The 13,319-nt window shown below is 43.1% G+C and overlaps 1 protein-coding gene across 1 annotated transcript in view; it reads left to right on the top strand.

The window, feature by feature from the left end:
• LOC143957702 (cytosolic phospholipase A2 gamma-like) overlaps positions 1–13,319 on the top strand; it is a 105,946-nt gene that overhangs the window by 79,566 nt on the left and 13,061 nt on the right. The window contains exons 13-15 of the mRNA XM_077467394.1: positions 7,434–7,475; positions 11,748–11,843; positions 13,032–13,189. Coding sequence (XP_077323520.1) covers positions 7,434–7,475; positions 11,748–11,843; positions 13,032–13,189 — 296 coding nt within the window. The remainder of the gene's footprint in view (positions 1–7,433; positions 7,476–11,747; positions 11,844–13,031; positions 13,190–13,319) is intronic.

Genomic DNA, 13,319 nt, shown 5'->3' on the forward strand with positions numbered 1-13,319 from the left:
TTGGAAGAATTAAAATGCGCAATGAACAGCATGCCCAATTATAAATCCCCTGGTCCTGATGGCCTTCCAGTGGAAATTTATAAGCGATACAGCGAACAGCTGATGCCGGCACTACTGGAAACGTTAAATTATGCACTAGAGGCGGGGGAACTCCCCGCTTCAATGCGTGAGGCTAATATCACCTTAATTCTTAAAGAGGGAAAGGACCAACAAGAGGTCTCGTCATACCGGCCGATATCTTTGCTATGTTCAGATATAAAAATTCTAGCCAAGGCCCTAGCAACCCGGTTAAATAGCTGTATACATAAATTAATACATCCAGATCAGTCCGGGTTCATCCCGGGCAGAACAACTAATACTAATATTAGGAGGGTTTTTCTAAATTTACAAATACCTAGAGATAGCGACAACCCAGGTGCCATATTAGCTTTGGATGCTAATAAGGCTTTTGACAGCCTGGAGTGGGACTACCTCTGGGGCGTATTGGAACGTTTTGGCTTTGGCCCCCAATTTATCCAATGGGTAAAACTACTATACAGGGGACCCAGGGCCAAGATTAAAATGGGGACCCTATTTTCTGAAGTGTTTTATCTAGAAAGGGGTACGAGACAGGGATGCCCGTTGTCTCCCCTCCTGTTCGTGCTAGCTATGGAACCCCTGGCTGTGATGGCGAGATCACGCTCGGACATCCGGGAATTCCGGCGCGGACTGGAGGAGGAGAAGCTGGCTTTGTTTGCAGACGATGTCTTGTTTTTTCTTGACGATGTACGCTTCACTCTGAATAGTGTAGTACGGCTGATGGATGAATTTGGGCAGCAATCAGGCTTGGTCATCAATTGGAGTAAATCAGCCCTTATGCCACTATCGGAGTTTGAAGACCAAACATCGTCTATAACCGAGGGACTAGGAGTGGTAACTAAGCTGAAATATTTGGGTGTTTGGATTCCCAGAGAGATAGACCGGTATGTTGAGGAGAATTTGGTACCATTACTGGCAAAGCTGAAGCAGAAGGTCAATAGCTGGTGTCGCCTTCCCCTGTCGGTAGCGGGGCGGTGTAACTTAGTAAAAATGATTTGGCAGCCACAGATTCTATATATCCTCCACAACTCCCCAGTCTGGATTAACCAGAAATGGTTTAACAGACTGGAGGGATTAATTTGAGAATTAATATGGAAAAAGAGACAGCCTCGGATTCGGCTGCGGACGCTGCAGCTCCCTGTGGAAAAGGGAGGAGTAGCGATGCCACATTTAAGGACATACTTTCTATCAGCCCAGCTCCAGCATTTGACGGGGGCTGGACTGGAAGGGGGTGACTGCCCAAATCATAAATTGATGATTAACAATGCATATCATAGAACTCTAGCTGAAGTCCTGGAGGCTAACTCATTTGCTTGTAAATGCCCCACCAATGTCTTGGCAAGGAAAGGCAGATAGCTAAGCAACTCTTGGCCTATGGGGGGGTAACTGAGTATACCCCCCTATGGAACAACGGAGAACTGGCTGAATTAAATAGTATAGCTCGGTCCCTGGAGTGGGAGAGGAGGGGGATTAGAAGACTGGTGCATCTCTACCAGGGGAACACTATAAAATCTTTTGAAGACCTTCGCCAGGAATTCGGCATCTCCAATAAAACATTTTATATATATTTGCAAGTGAGGCATGGGATACATTCACAGTATGGCACACTTACTATTAAGAGGACAAAGAATCCCCTGTTACAGAGATTTCTCGAGCAAGGACAAAAAAAGGGTCAGATCTCTAGCCTATATACAAAACTCAGAGATAAAGTGTTGAATGGAGAGGGACCGGATAAGAGTAGGAGGGGATGGGAGGAAGACCTGGGACCAATTGGGCAGGAACAATGGGACGAGATCCTAGCACAGGGGAACATGGTGTCTATCTCCCCATCGCAGCATATGTTCCACAAGTTTTTTCTATATAGGGCATACTACACCCCCAAAAAAATGCGGAGGATAAGTAGAAAGTCTAACGGGGAATGCCCTAGATGTGGAGCACCAGGGGATCTGCTCCATATGGTATGGAAGTGCCCAAAACTATACCGGTACTGGATAGAAATTGTACACAGAATTAATAGGATCTTCAACATTACCTTAGAACCTGAAGCTAGGACTTGTCTATTAGGGATTATGGAAAGGGGTGGAATCTCTGCTGTAACAAAAATATCTATATTAAGATGCCTGTATCAGGCCAGACGCTTAATTGCGATGAACTGGCAGGCAAAGAATCCTCCAAGCATGGATAAATGCCATCAATTCTATAATTTGGTGCGAACGGGCAATGTACATTAGGCAAAATAACCTTAAAAAATTCAAGCTGCTATGGAATCCATGGTTGAGGGACATCGGCTACCCCCTAGATGAGATAGCGGAGGATAGGATCTAGGGCGCACCTATTGGTCTTAGGCCTGGCGCGTCATGGGAGCCTACTGGAAGTTCCCTATTTCTGTTCCTGAATGGATTTGCCACTCCGCTATCGGCTAGCCAAATAGGCTTGACTGGATTTAACAGCGTGTGTTCGAAGAACAGGGTAATGGGGGGGAGGAGGGGATAGGTTTACAGGTGTGTTAGCAACAATAAGAGGGCCAGGTATGGTTACGCCATTGGCGCTAAACTATATCTCTGGAAGCAAAACTTTGCATTCTTTGTTGATATATACACTTTCTTTATGTTTGGAAAATCATGTTTTATCCATGTATGTGTAAATTTAATTTTTTTCTTAATAAAAAATAATATATTAAAAAAAAAAATATGCCGCTTTAGTATAACTAGTTTAAGACATGGGACATACTACATCGTCCATACGTCCAAAAACCATTGTCATAGTACACAGAACATGTGCAGCAACTCTGTTCAGACAGGAGATAGAGAGATACAAAGTAACATTGTTTATAAACATTGATCAGACAGGAGATGAAGAGATGCAAAGTAACATTGTTTATAAACATTAATCAGACATTTTACCTTATTCCTCTTTTAAGGTATTATGTTGATGTTTTTAGGTTTCTCTCTTTGCCATTCATAGTTAAACTGTTCTTTTTGTCTTGCTTGTCCATTCATGCAGTGCCTGTTCATAGTCCAGATATATCTTAATATTATATACAGAAGATCAAATGAGGGAGATGAAGGGGTCAAACTGTTGATACCACATCCCAAATGTATATACAAAGAAAAAAGGGGGGGGGGGGGCTAAAGAGGTAACAAACATCGGGACTTTAACGGTATCGAGCATATAAGGGTCAAAATATCAGTAGTAAAACTGAAAACATATTTTAGAACTTTTATTACAAAAATATAAAAAATATACACAAATAACAAAGGTACATCCAAACAACAGGATATATAAATGATCCAAACTGAGTCAAATTAACCTCTACCACTTTCGACATGTTTCACTCAATTAGAGTTTCTTCAGGAGATTGGTGGCACAGTTCTTTTATATACTGTAATAATAAGACACGAATGAAAAACATTCTGTTTAAAATACATAGTAGTTTAACATATTATATGTAGGAATATGAACATGGAAGCAAATGCAAATCAAAACAAAACAAAATAGAAACTGCAAGGACATAAACAGCGTGTGGTCAGGAGTAAGGACAACCAAGTCTCACCTCAAATTGTTAGGAGTCCAAAAATTGGAAAAATAATGATCATAAAACAAAGTGATGAGAAAAAATGGAGAACAGCCCCATACGCAGGGGAACAACAGATTAATGATGCTTGCAGAGAGATCTCCCCAAGTATAGAAATCTAAAGTAATCAGAAGGTATATATGCATAAGTACCTCAAAACATAGAAGCCAAGCAAGACAACAAGATGCCTCAATGGAGAGGGTATTACCTCTAAGTGGTTGGTAAAAGACGTAGAATCAATATGGAAAGATCTGGGCTACAGTAGCCAGTAATTAACGTGCCAACAAGACTAGGAGACGTCAGTAATTGACGGCAGACCAAGTGCTGGATCACAAATCTAAATGGGAAATATAGATATAATATATAAATAAATATGAACATAATTTCGTTTCTGGGTAACAGGTAAATTAATGTTCGCCCAAAAGTAATGGTGATGAGAATCAAACTATATATATTACCCCAGCATTGAGAAGATAAAGAGACCTTGGATGAGGGGAACAGTCCGATGCCGTCCCTCACTGGCCATCTCCGCAGAGAGTAAGGCACCGGGTGCTGCCTTATAAGAGATCTCCCCGACTCGGCGGCATCTGACGTCACCGCCGAGTCGCGGGCGAAAGTTCAGCCTCGATGCCAGACCGGAAGTCCGGAGGAATCTTCCGCGCATGCACCTGACGACGCTAATTGCGTCATCGGCGCATAGCGGCCATCTTAGGACATCTGTTGCCCTCATCTTGGACAAGAGGGCGGACGCCACGGAGTAATGGGGATTGGTAAAAGCCCAAAACCCCCATTCAGCACCGGGGAACAGAAGTCCAACATCCACCAGAGGGTATGGCAGCAAAGCTTACAAATAGGGCAGACCACAGGGGGTGATGATTGATTGGCAGCGCAACCCGTGGTATGCCCTGGGTGCCCATGCAAGCTTGCAGCTGGGGAACCCATGGAAAAAAAAAAAAAGTGGGACATGTAAATAAAAAATGTATTATTATTAAATAATAAATTATTAAATTTACATTTATTAAATTATCTTAAGAATAGAACAATCAATTCATTGTAATCTATAGCGTGAGAGTAAATCCTGGTTTCCATCTCTTATGACCACATGCTGAATTAAATATATAATACATAAAGTATTACAGACATAGATATTATAAGTACGCAGATGTGTTACCTAAAATGAAAAAAAGAGAAGAAAGAAAAAGAGAGAGACAAAAAAAAATTGAATTTACCAATTACAAAAAATATTTAAAACTCAGAGCATCATTTAAATTAGGGGCGGTAGTAGCTCTCAAAGTGAAAATCCACCGTGCTTCCCTTTGTAGCAAAATACAGTCATTATCACCCCCCCTTTCCCCAGGCGGTATAGATTCAAGTGCGAAAAAGTGCATAAGAGTCTCATTGAAAGCATGGTATAAACCCATATGTTGACTGATAGGTGTTTCCATCTTCTTCACACGCATCCGAGACATGGTCTCGGATGGGGTGGAAGAAGGAACGTTTGGTCTTGCCAATGTAAAAAGCATTACAATCACACATCATAATGTATACTACACCTATTGATTCACAAGTGGCCAAAAAGTTGGGTTTAAAAAATTGGCCATTGGGTAACAAAATGTGTTAAAACGCATTGATAACATGACAAAAATTGCATTTATGGCAAGGTCTAGTACCAGTTTGTTTGGTACCAGAGATTGCCATTGGGGCATAATGACTCCGTACTAAAGTATCTCTAAGGGATTGGGATCTTCTGAATGTGATTGCAGGGCGATCGCCCAGATGTTTAGATACAGTGAGGTCAGCTTTGAGGCGGTACCAATATTTTATGAAAATATTGCGTACTTGAAGCTGTTGTCCTGAGAAGCGAGTGATTAATCTCATCCCAGTGTCAGACTTAGGTGTCTTATTACCATGGATAAGGATCAGTCCACTTTGTTTTTTGGCTCTAAGGTAAGACCTTTTCAAGCATTTATTGCTATAGCTGCGCTGACGTAAACGCATTTGGAGTTGCTTTGCCTCCAGTTCAAAGTGGACTTCCTCACTGCAATTCCTTTTAAGTCGAAGATACTGACCATACGGTACACTTGCTATCAAAGGTGCTCGATGGGAACTTTTTGCATGTAATAAAGTATTGGCTTCAGACGATTTGCGAAATAAAGTGGAGCCTATACTGCCATCAGAATTGAGGAAAATGTATAAACCTAGGAAAGTGAGGTGAGACTGACTTCTTTCCATGGTAAATTTGAGGTTGAAGCAATTTGTTTTTAAACTTTCAAAAAATAACAAAAGATCTTTCTCCGTCCCTATCCAAATAAAAAAAAAACATCATCTATATAGCGTCTCCAGATGGGAATCTGGTCAAAAAATGGCTGAATATTTTCTCGAGAAAGGAGGTGCCGCTCCCACCCCCCCAGATACAGGTTGGCATAAGGGGGGGGCACATTTGGTCCCCATAGCCACCCCCTGCATCTGGAGGTAGTGGGAGCCACCAAACAGAAAAATATTGTTGGTTAAAATAAATTGAAGCAAAGTCAAAATTAATGTGTGGTATTCCAATGCGCCATCGCCGCCCTTGGAAATAAAGCCCTCCACAACTCGAACACCCAGCCCATGGTGGATGGAGTTGCAGAGGGCCTCAACATCGAGGGCAACGAGCCAAGCCCCTTCAGGAATTGAAATCCCATCCAGCACCCTCAACAAATCGAGATTATCCTGCAGGCAGTAAGCTAGTCATTGAGCGCCACACATTCATTTTGACTTTGCTTCAATTTATTTTAACCAACAATATTTTTCTGTTTGGTGGCTCCCACTACCTTCAGATGCAGAGGGTGGCTATGGGGACCAAAGGTGAGAAAATAATAAATCTGAGGATCATTTAAGGCAGATATTTCATCTTAAAATTTTGCCTTCTCAGTTTCCTCCCAACCTGGCAGATTGATATAGAGGACGAGGCCGGAACTTTAGTTTAATGGTCGGGGGGCGTGGAACGGAGGATTACTCCGCCTCCTCACTAAAATTACTAAGCAGCCCATTCTCTGTCCTTGGCCCCTGTCGGCCCCTGTCGGCCCCTGTTGCTGAACTGATAGGGGCCCGGGGAACTTTTATTCAATAGCTGGATACCACAGTCCTTGAGATTACTGTGCGTATGTCCACACATATTTTAATTGTCTCCTCTCTGCCATGGGGCCCTATGCTGAACTGATGGTGGGGTCTCAGTACAGGAAGGCCGGGTCTAACCCCCCCTACCCCCATTGACAGCCCTGTTTGTGATCACTGAAAAACAAAGGCAGTGGGCCACCTTCAGATAGAGCTCAGTAATTACAGGAACCTGATAGACAAATATGCTGACAGAGATTTGTACATTCACAGGTAGAGTGATCATTTAAATCTAATAAAAAAAAAAGCCATGCCCCGGGTGTAAGCATTATGTTTGGAGACATGATCTGTCATCACAGCTACATTCCATATACAGATCTCAGTTCATATTTTATATAATGTATCGTTTTTTTCCATCATGTTGAATAAATCTTCTGATGGGCCTGAACTGCCACCATATTTTATGAAGCATTTAGTATTGTAATCATTATGATGGGCACACCATCTACTAAGCACGAGGGACACCTTCCATCATTACAGGTTACAATGTAGCAGTCTATAACATGACATCATCTTTCATCTCCATTCAATCAGAAAAAAGTGGTCTGCAAAAAAAACAGTCTGATGTTCTTCTGTACATGTCATGTTTGGGATGATATTGATGACATCTTGTTTTACTTCATTATAGACACTGTAGAAATTCGTAAATCCTGGTCTGAAACTATTCAAGGTATGTAAGGCGGGGGGGTCCAGTTTATAGGATGGAGTGATGCTGATATCATCTTGTTCTATCTAGAAATGGAACATACCTTGTTCTCCTCTTAAATTGTAGGAGGATCTACCAGAACACCCAGATTCTTCTCCACCATTGACTCCCCAGCTGCTCTCTTTCTAAAATGTATGATTAAAAAGTCTATGGGGTTGACTTACTAAAGGCAAATAGACTGTGAACTTTGCAAAGCAAGTGCCATTGCTCCAGAGCTTAGTAAATGAGGTAAAGCTTCACTTTGCAAAGAGTACCCAATTACGGATAGCCGAGATCGAACACAGGAAGCAAACAGGAGACCTTCTCATGCCATAAGTGCTGGTAGAGATGATGGGTCCTAAAGTCCTTCTCCTGCCATAAGTGCTGGTAGAGATGATGGGTCCTAAAGTCCTTCTCCTGCCATAAGTGCTGGTAGAGATGATGGGTCCTAAAGACCTTCTCCTGCCATAAGTGCTGGTGGAGAGGCAAACAGATTGTGCACTTTGCAAAGTTGCTCCAGAGCTTAGTAAATGAGCAAAAGCTCCACTGACTTTCATCATCCAATCACGTGCAAGTAAAAAATGTTTTTTTTTTTTTTCCTTGCACGTGATTGGATGATGAAAGTCAGCAGAGCTTTTGCTCATTTACTAAGCTCTGGAGCAACTTCACTTTGCAAAGTGCACAATCAATTTGCCTTTAGTAAATCAACCCCTATGGAACCAACAGCAGGAGAAGGGCTCTAGGACCCAGAATCTCTATCAGACCTTATGGTAGGAGAAGGACTTGAGGACCCAAACTTTCTACCAGCATGTCACATGGGCCTACATAAGGAAGTCTGTTAGTGGCTGCAGTTGCTGGTTGATCTTCGGGCCCTTCAGTGCATTATCTCCATAATATTCCAGTTTCCGTGTCTCCTGTTACCGACCCAGCTTGTCCTTGACCTGTCTTCTATTTGCTTCATGTGTTTGATTTTGGATATCCACCCGACCACGCGTGCTCTGAAATCCATCTGGCTTTTGACTTTGGCTATCTATCTGATCACATCTGCTCTGCTACCCACCCAACTCATGACCTAGGCTTCCTGCTGAGCACTCTCTAGTCTTAGCATTATCCAAATTCTACAACACCCCTCATGGGTTCCACCTGTCAGCTGATTCTACGCCAGCACATTAGCTGTACTCTGGAACCCCCCTGAGGGTGAAAGCAGGAGAGTTCAGGCCCAAAGTAGCACTGGTCACCTGCTTGACTGTGTGCAGGTGGTTCCAGAGTACAGCTGATGTCCTGGCGTAGAATCAGCAGACAGGTGGTGCCCGTAAGGTGTTGCAGGACTCGGCTGAGAATAGAGAGTGGCCAGCAGCAGGGCTGGACTTACCATTGGGCTTGACTGGGCTCAAGCCCATGGGCCCCGCCCAATAGGGGGCCCCGCAGGCCCCCCTGAGATACACAGCCGAGTGTACTCGGCTTGGCTCCGCTCATAGTCACGCCCTATGATGGACATAACACAGGGACTGAGCGTGACTGTGAGCCAAGTCAAGTAGACTCGGGACTGTGAGAGGAGGCTGAGAGCCTCTGCTGAGAGGACCTGAGAGCTGAGTATCTTGGCGGCACCATTTTTAAACTTCAAGGCTGCAAATGGATGGGCAAGGCTGCAGATGGACACTGATTGGGCTGCATTGATGGGCATTTAAATATACGTTTTTCATCTTAAACTTCCCTCCTAAAAGTTTTTTTCCTTAAAATTCCCTCCTAAATTTGGGGTGCGTGTTATACGTCGATAAATACGGTAATGTATAGAAGGTAGGGCCCAAAAGTGACTCAAGCCCAGGGGCCCCCACCACCCTAAGTCCTGCCCTGGCCAGCAGGAAGCCTAGGTCATGATGCAGGTAGGTAGCAGAGCAAACGTGGTCAGGTCACTAGCCGAGGTCAAAAGCCAGGTGGATTTTAGAGCAGACATGATCAGGTGGATAGCCGAGATCGAACACAGGAAGCAAACCGGAGACCTTCTCCTGCCATAAGTGCTGGTAGAGATGCTGGGTCCTAAAGTCCTTCTCCTGCCATAAGTGTTGGTGGAGACACTGGTTCCTAGAGCCCTTCTCCTGCTGTTCGTTCCCTGACACTTTGATCCATGAGAACACCCAGATCCTTCTCCATCATTGACTTGCCCAGCTGTTGTTCTCCTAGAATGTATGCATATTAGGTATATGATCTACCAGAACACCCTGATTATTCTCCACCATTGACACCTTCAACTGCTCTCCCTCTAAAAATGTATGTTTAATACATCTATTACCTACAAGTTTAGCACTACCACCAAAGGAGCCACTGATGAATGTTTGATTCTTCACCCTGCCTCTCAACCCCAAGAATGGCTTCAACCCCGCTGGCACACCTGCTTGGTAATATTAGTGTGAGACCCGGCAATAGAGAAAAACACAGTAATGACAATCCATAACATATATTTACCATAGCCCTGCATCCTGTCCCTTCACTAGCTGTAATAACAATAGCGACTCACACATAATATTAATTAACCACTCAGGAAGTTTACTAAAGTGGTTATTAAACACAATGAACAATGGGTCTAAATACAAACAATAAAGGACAGTTGGTGACAATTGGCATGGAATATGAAAACTGTGGATTCAAAAAACACTGTAGTGAGTATACGTAGACAGGTGTACAGTGGGACAAGTGTTCAATATTCTCCAAGACCTTTATTAAAAACTTTTCCACTGAAGCTTCAATACACACACCAAATCCTAATATGATGTTTCTCACATTCAATAATACAGTGCAATATATAACCTGTACTCAAGCGCTCCCCCTAGGTTGTAATTCAATGTTCACATTACAAAGTAGAACCGTGATGCTTTGGAAAAGATGATAAAAGTTCCTTGACTCCGGATATCTTCAGCTAGCCTGTAGTGTAAACTGCAGTATTTGTAATCCAACGGGGAAACAGAGAGAAAGCAAACTGTAGAATAAATGATTGATTGATAAACGTGTAACTCAAGAAATATGGCACTTGTAACTTCCTCATTATGTTTGAGTGTAATACAATACTGACTTTACAACACAGGGAATAACAAACCCCAGGGTTCAGCTGTATGTGGCCTGTGAATGAATAAATAGAATCACCTTTGTGGGACTACAAGTCTCACCAGCAGTCTGTAAATAACTCAAACAGCAAACACTGCACCTTTACTGAAATGGGCAGGTGCCTTCTCACCACAATAGACTCAGAGGCTTGTGAGGCTCTGTCCGGACTCCCCCCCTTGATGTCTTAGTCTGATGAAAATATGGCGCCGCCGCGCTGTACCGCTCCTCCGGATGGCTGAGATGCAGGAAACTTCCAGATGTCATGGCGTGGCACACCGATCCGCTTGCTGAGCTGGCAGGGCAGTACTCTGAAGTCTCTCAGAGGCTGATGATCCTGCTCTGCGCCTTGTAGGCCGCAGCCTTCTGGTCACACACACACACAGACCTCCCTGCTGGTTGTTGAATGGCGTCCCAAGTGGCCAAAAGATGGCCACACTGTTCCTTTTATCTGTTTACCCAGAAGGCTGTTCTGGGACTTGGCATTGTGGGTCCAGTAGTTCCCAAACTGAGTTAATAACATGAGTCACTTCCTCATCAAACTATATATCCCACAATGCATAACTGTTTGCCTCATAAATGTAAGAAAAATCCTGATAAAGTTTCACTAGAGGGAGCCAAACCCTTACTTAAGCCTTAATCTCTAGGCTTACCTGTAGGTCCAAGAAATATCTCCTAAACTGTGCAAACCGTGTATTTGCCGAAAGACAGACACCGCTGTCTACGCGATGTGCCACGAGTGGCGGCTCTCGTGCGCATGCGCGGGAGCGACGTCATCGCGGCTTCGCCGAATGACAGCGGCGGACCAGCGTGACCCACCGAGAAGATGGATGCGCCGGACTAAAGGGGACAGCGGTGACTTCGCTGGCTCCTGTGTCAGGTAAGTGACACATAATGGACTACGATGCGATGCGATGCATAGTAGTCCATTATGCTTTACCTTTGCAGGGAATGAAAGAGGAAGTAAACTCATCAGGGTCACATTACACTACACACCAAGGAGACTGGGAAGATCCTCTGGGGTGTAGAAGCCACCTGCCCAGGAACCAGATAATTTACATCAGTGTCAATACTGTGAGATAGCAATACACATTAATATTGCAAACATTTAGTGTTGTCTGACACTGGTTGTTTCAAGAAAATGTTTTTGTTTTTCCCTAGATTACTACAAAAGTGCTAAAGCGCTAAAGAACATCGCATCTTGTTTTGCACAGTGGAAATGGGGAACGACAAACAATTTCCTCTATCAATGCAAAAGTGAGCACATGTTTGACATTGTAACAAAGAAACCTTCCATGAATCAGAAACTGCTTATTTATCACCAGAAGATATGATTCATAATTCTAGATGGTGTATTGACCCCCTCCCTCAACCTTCCAGTCTCCAACTGCAGTAAGGTCAGAAGGCTGCATGGCGGCTAAGTGGTTAGCACTCCTGCCTGGCAGCAATGGAGTTGTCGGATTAAATTCCAACCATGTGTCAGGAAAGACATCTGCGAAGTGCAGCTGAGGTCTCCAGGCGCATACCTGTGCACATGTGCCAATCCAGAACAACCAGAACAAGCACAAATGTCTCAGTAGACGCGCACGTTTGTGAGTGTGCGCGCACCTGTTGCCAGAACGGCCGCCAGTTAGCCTAGTTAAACGGAGTTTCAGCGATGTACTGGTTGCTGCTTGGTCTACAGCAGGGGTCTCAAACATGGCGGCCCTCCAGCTGTTGCAAAACTACAAGTCCCATCATGCCTCTGCCTGTGGGAGTCATGCTTAAAACTGTCAGCCTTGCAAAGCCTCATGGGACTTGTAGTTTCGCAACAAAAAAAAAAATACAGCTTCAAAAAACTTGCATTGCATTTGTACTTTCCTGGCATTTTAGGGCTTCAAGAAATGAGATTGGCTGTCAGCGCATCAGGATTGATCAATTTCATATATATATATATATATATTTTGATATATAATAAAATTAAATGTATTCATGCATGTAGGCCAAAATATATTTCTTTCATAAAAATAAAAAATCTGTGTATATTATTAAGTCTGTGTGAAATTTATAGAGTCTACAACTATGGTATGTGTATATATATATATGTACCATAGTACCATAGTTGTAGACTCTATAACTTTCACACAGACTTAATAATATACACAGATTTTTTATTTTTATGAAAGAAATATATTTTGGCCTACATGCATGAATACATTTGATTTTATTGGATATGTTTTATGACAGAATGTAGAAAATGTTTGTTTTTTTTTTCATTTTTTGTTCTTTTTCATTTATGTAGCAAAAAGTCAAAGTAGCACAGTGCTGAATAGCAAAAAAAAAAAAAAAAAAAAAGGCCTGGTCATGAAGGGGATAAAATTTTCTGGGGGGGGGGGGTCAAGTGGTTAAATTATTTGACTTTACTTTGTGTGTGCTGTAATTATTTTCATTGATTTTATTTCCCAGATAAAATCCCAGAAACCTGCGACCTCTTTCATAAAAAGAAGATCAGTCTGATCGATGCCGGGTTGGAAATTAATACTCCGTACCCGTTGGTGTTGCCTCCTCATCGCAAAGTGGATCTGATTTTGTCTTTTGACTTCAGTCAAGGAGATCCATTCCAGGTAACCACATTTTATGGTCATTTCGCTGCAACTTGACTGAGAGTAAACATAAGTGATGAAACGATCAGCGAATGAGCCGAACTGCCCCGGGTTTGATTCAGTCGTCGTTCGGCAAAGTTCATAGCAGTTT

The sequence above is a fragment of the Lithobates pipiens genome, unplaced genomic scaffold (genome assembly GCF_037356315.1).
Source record: "Lithobates pipiens isolate NorthernLeopardFrog02 unplaced genomic scaffold, aLitPip1_a1.2 Scaffold_55, whole genome shotgun sequence".
NCBI classification, from domain to species: domain Eukaryota; kingdom Metazoa; phylum Chordata; class Amphibia; order Anura; family Ranidae; genus Lithobates; species Lithobates pipiens.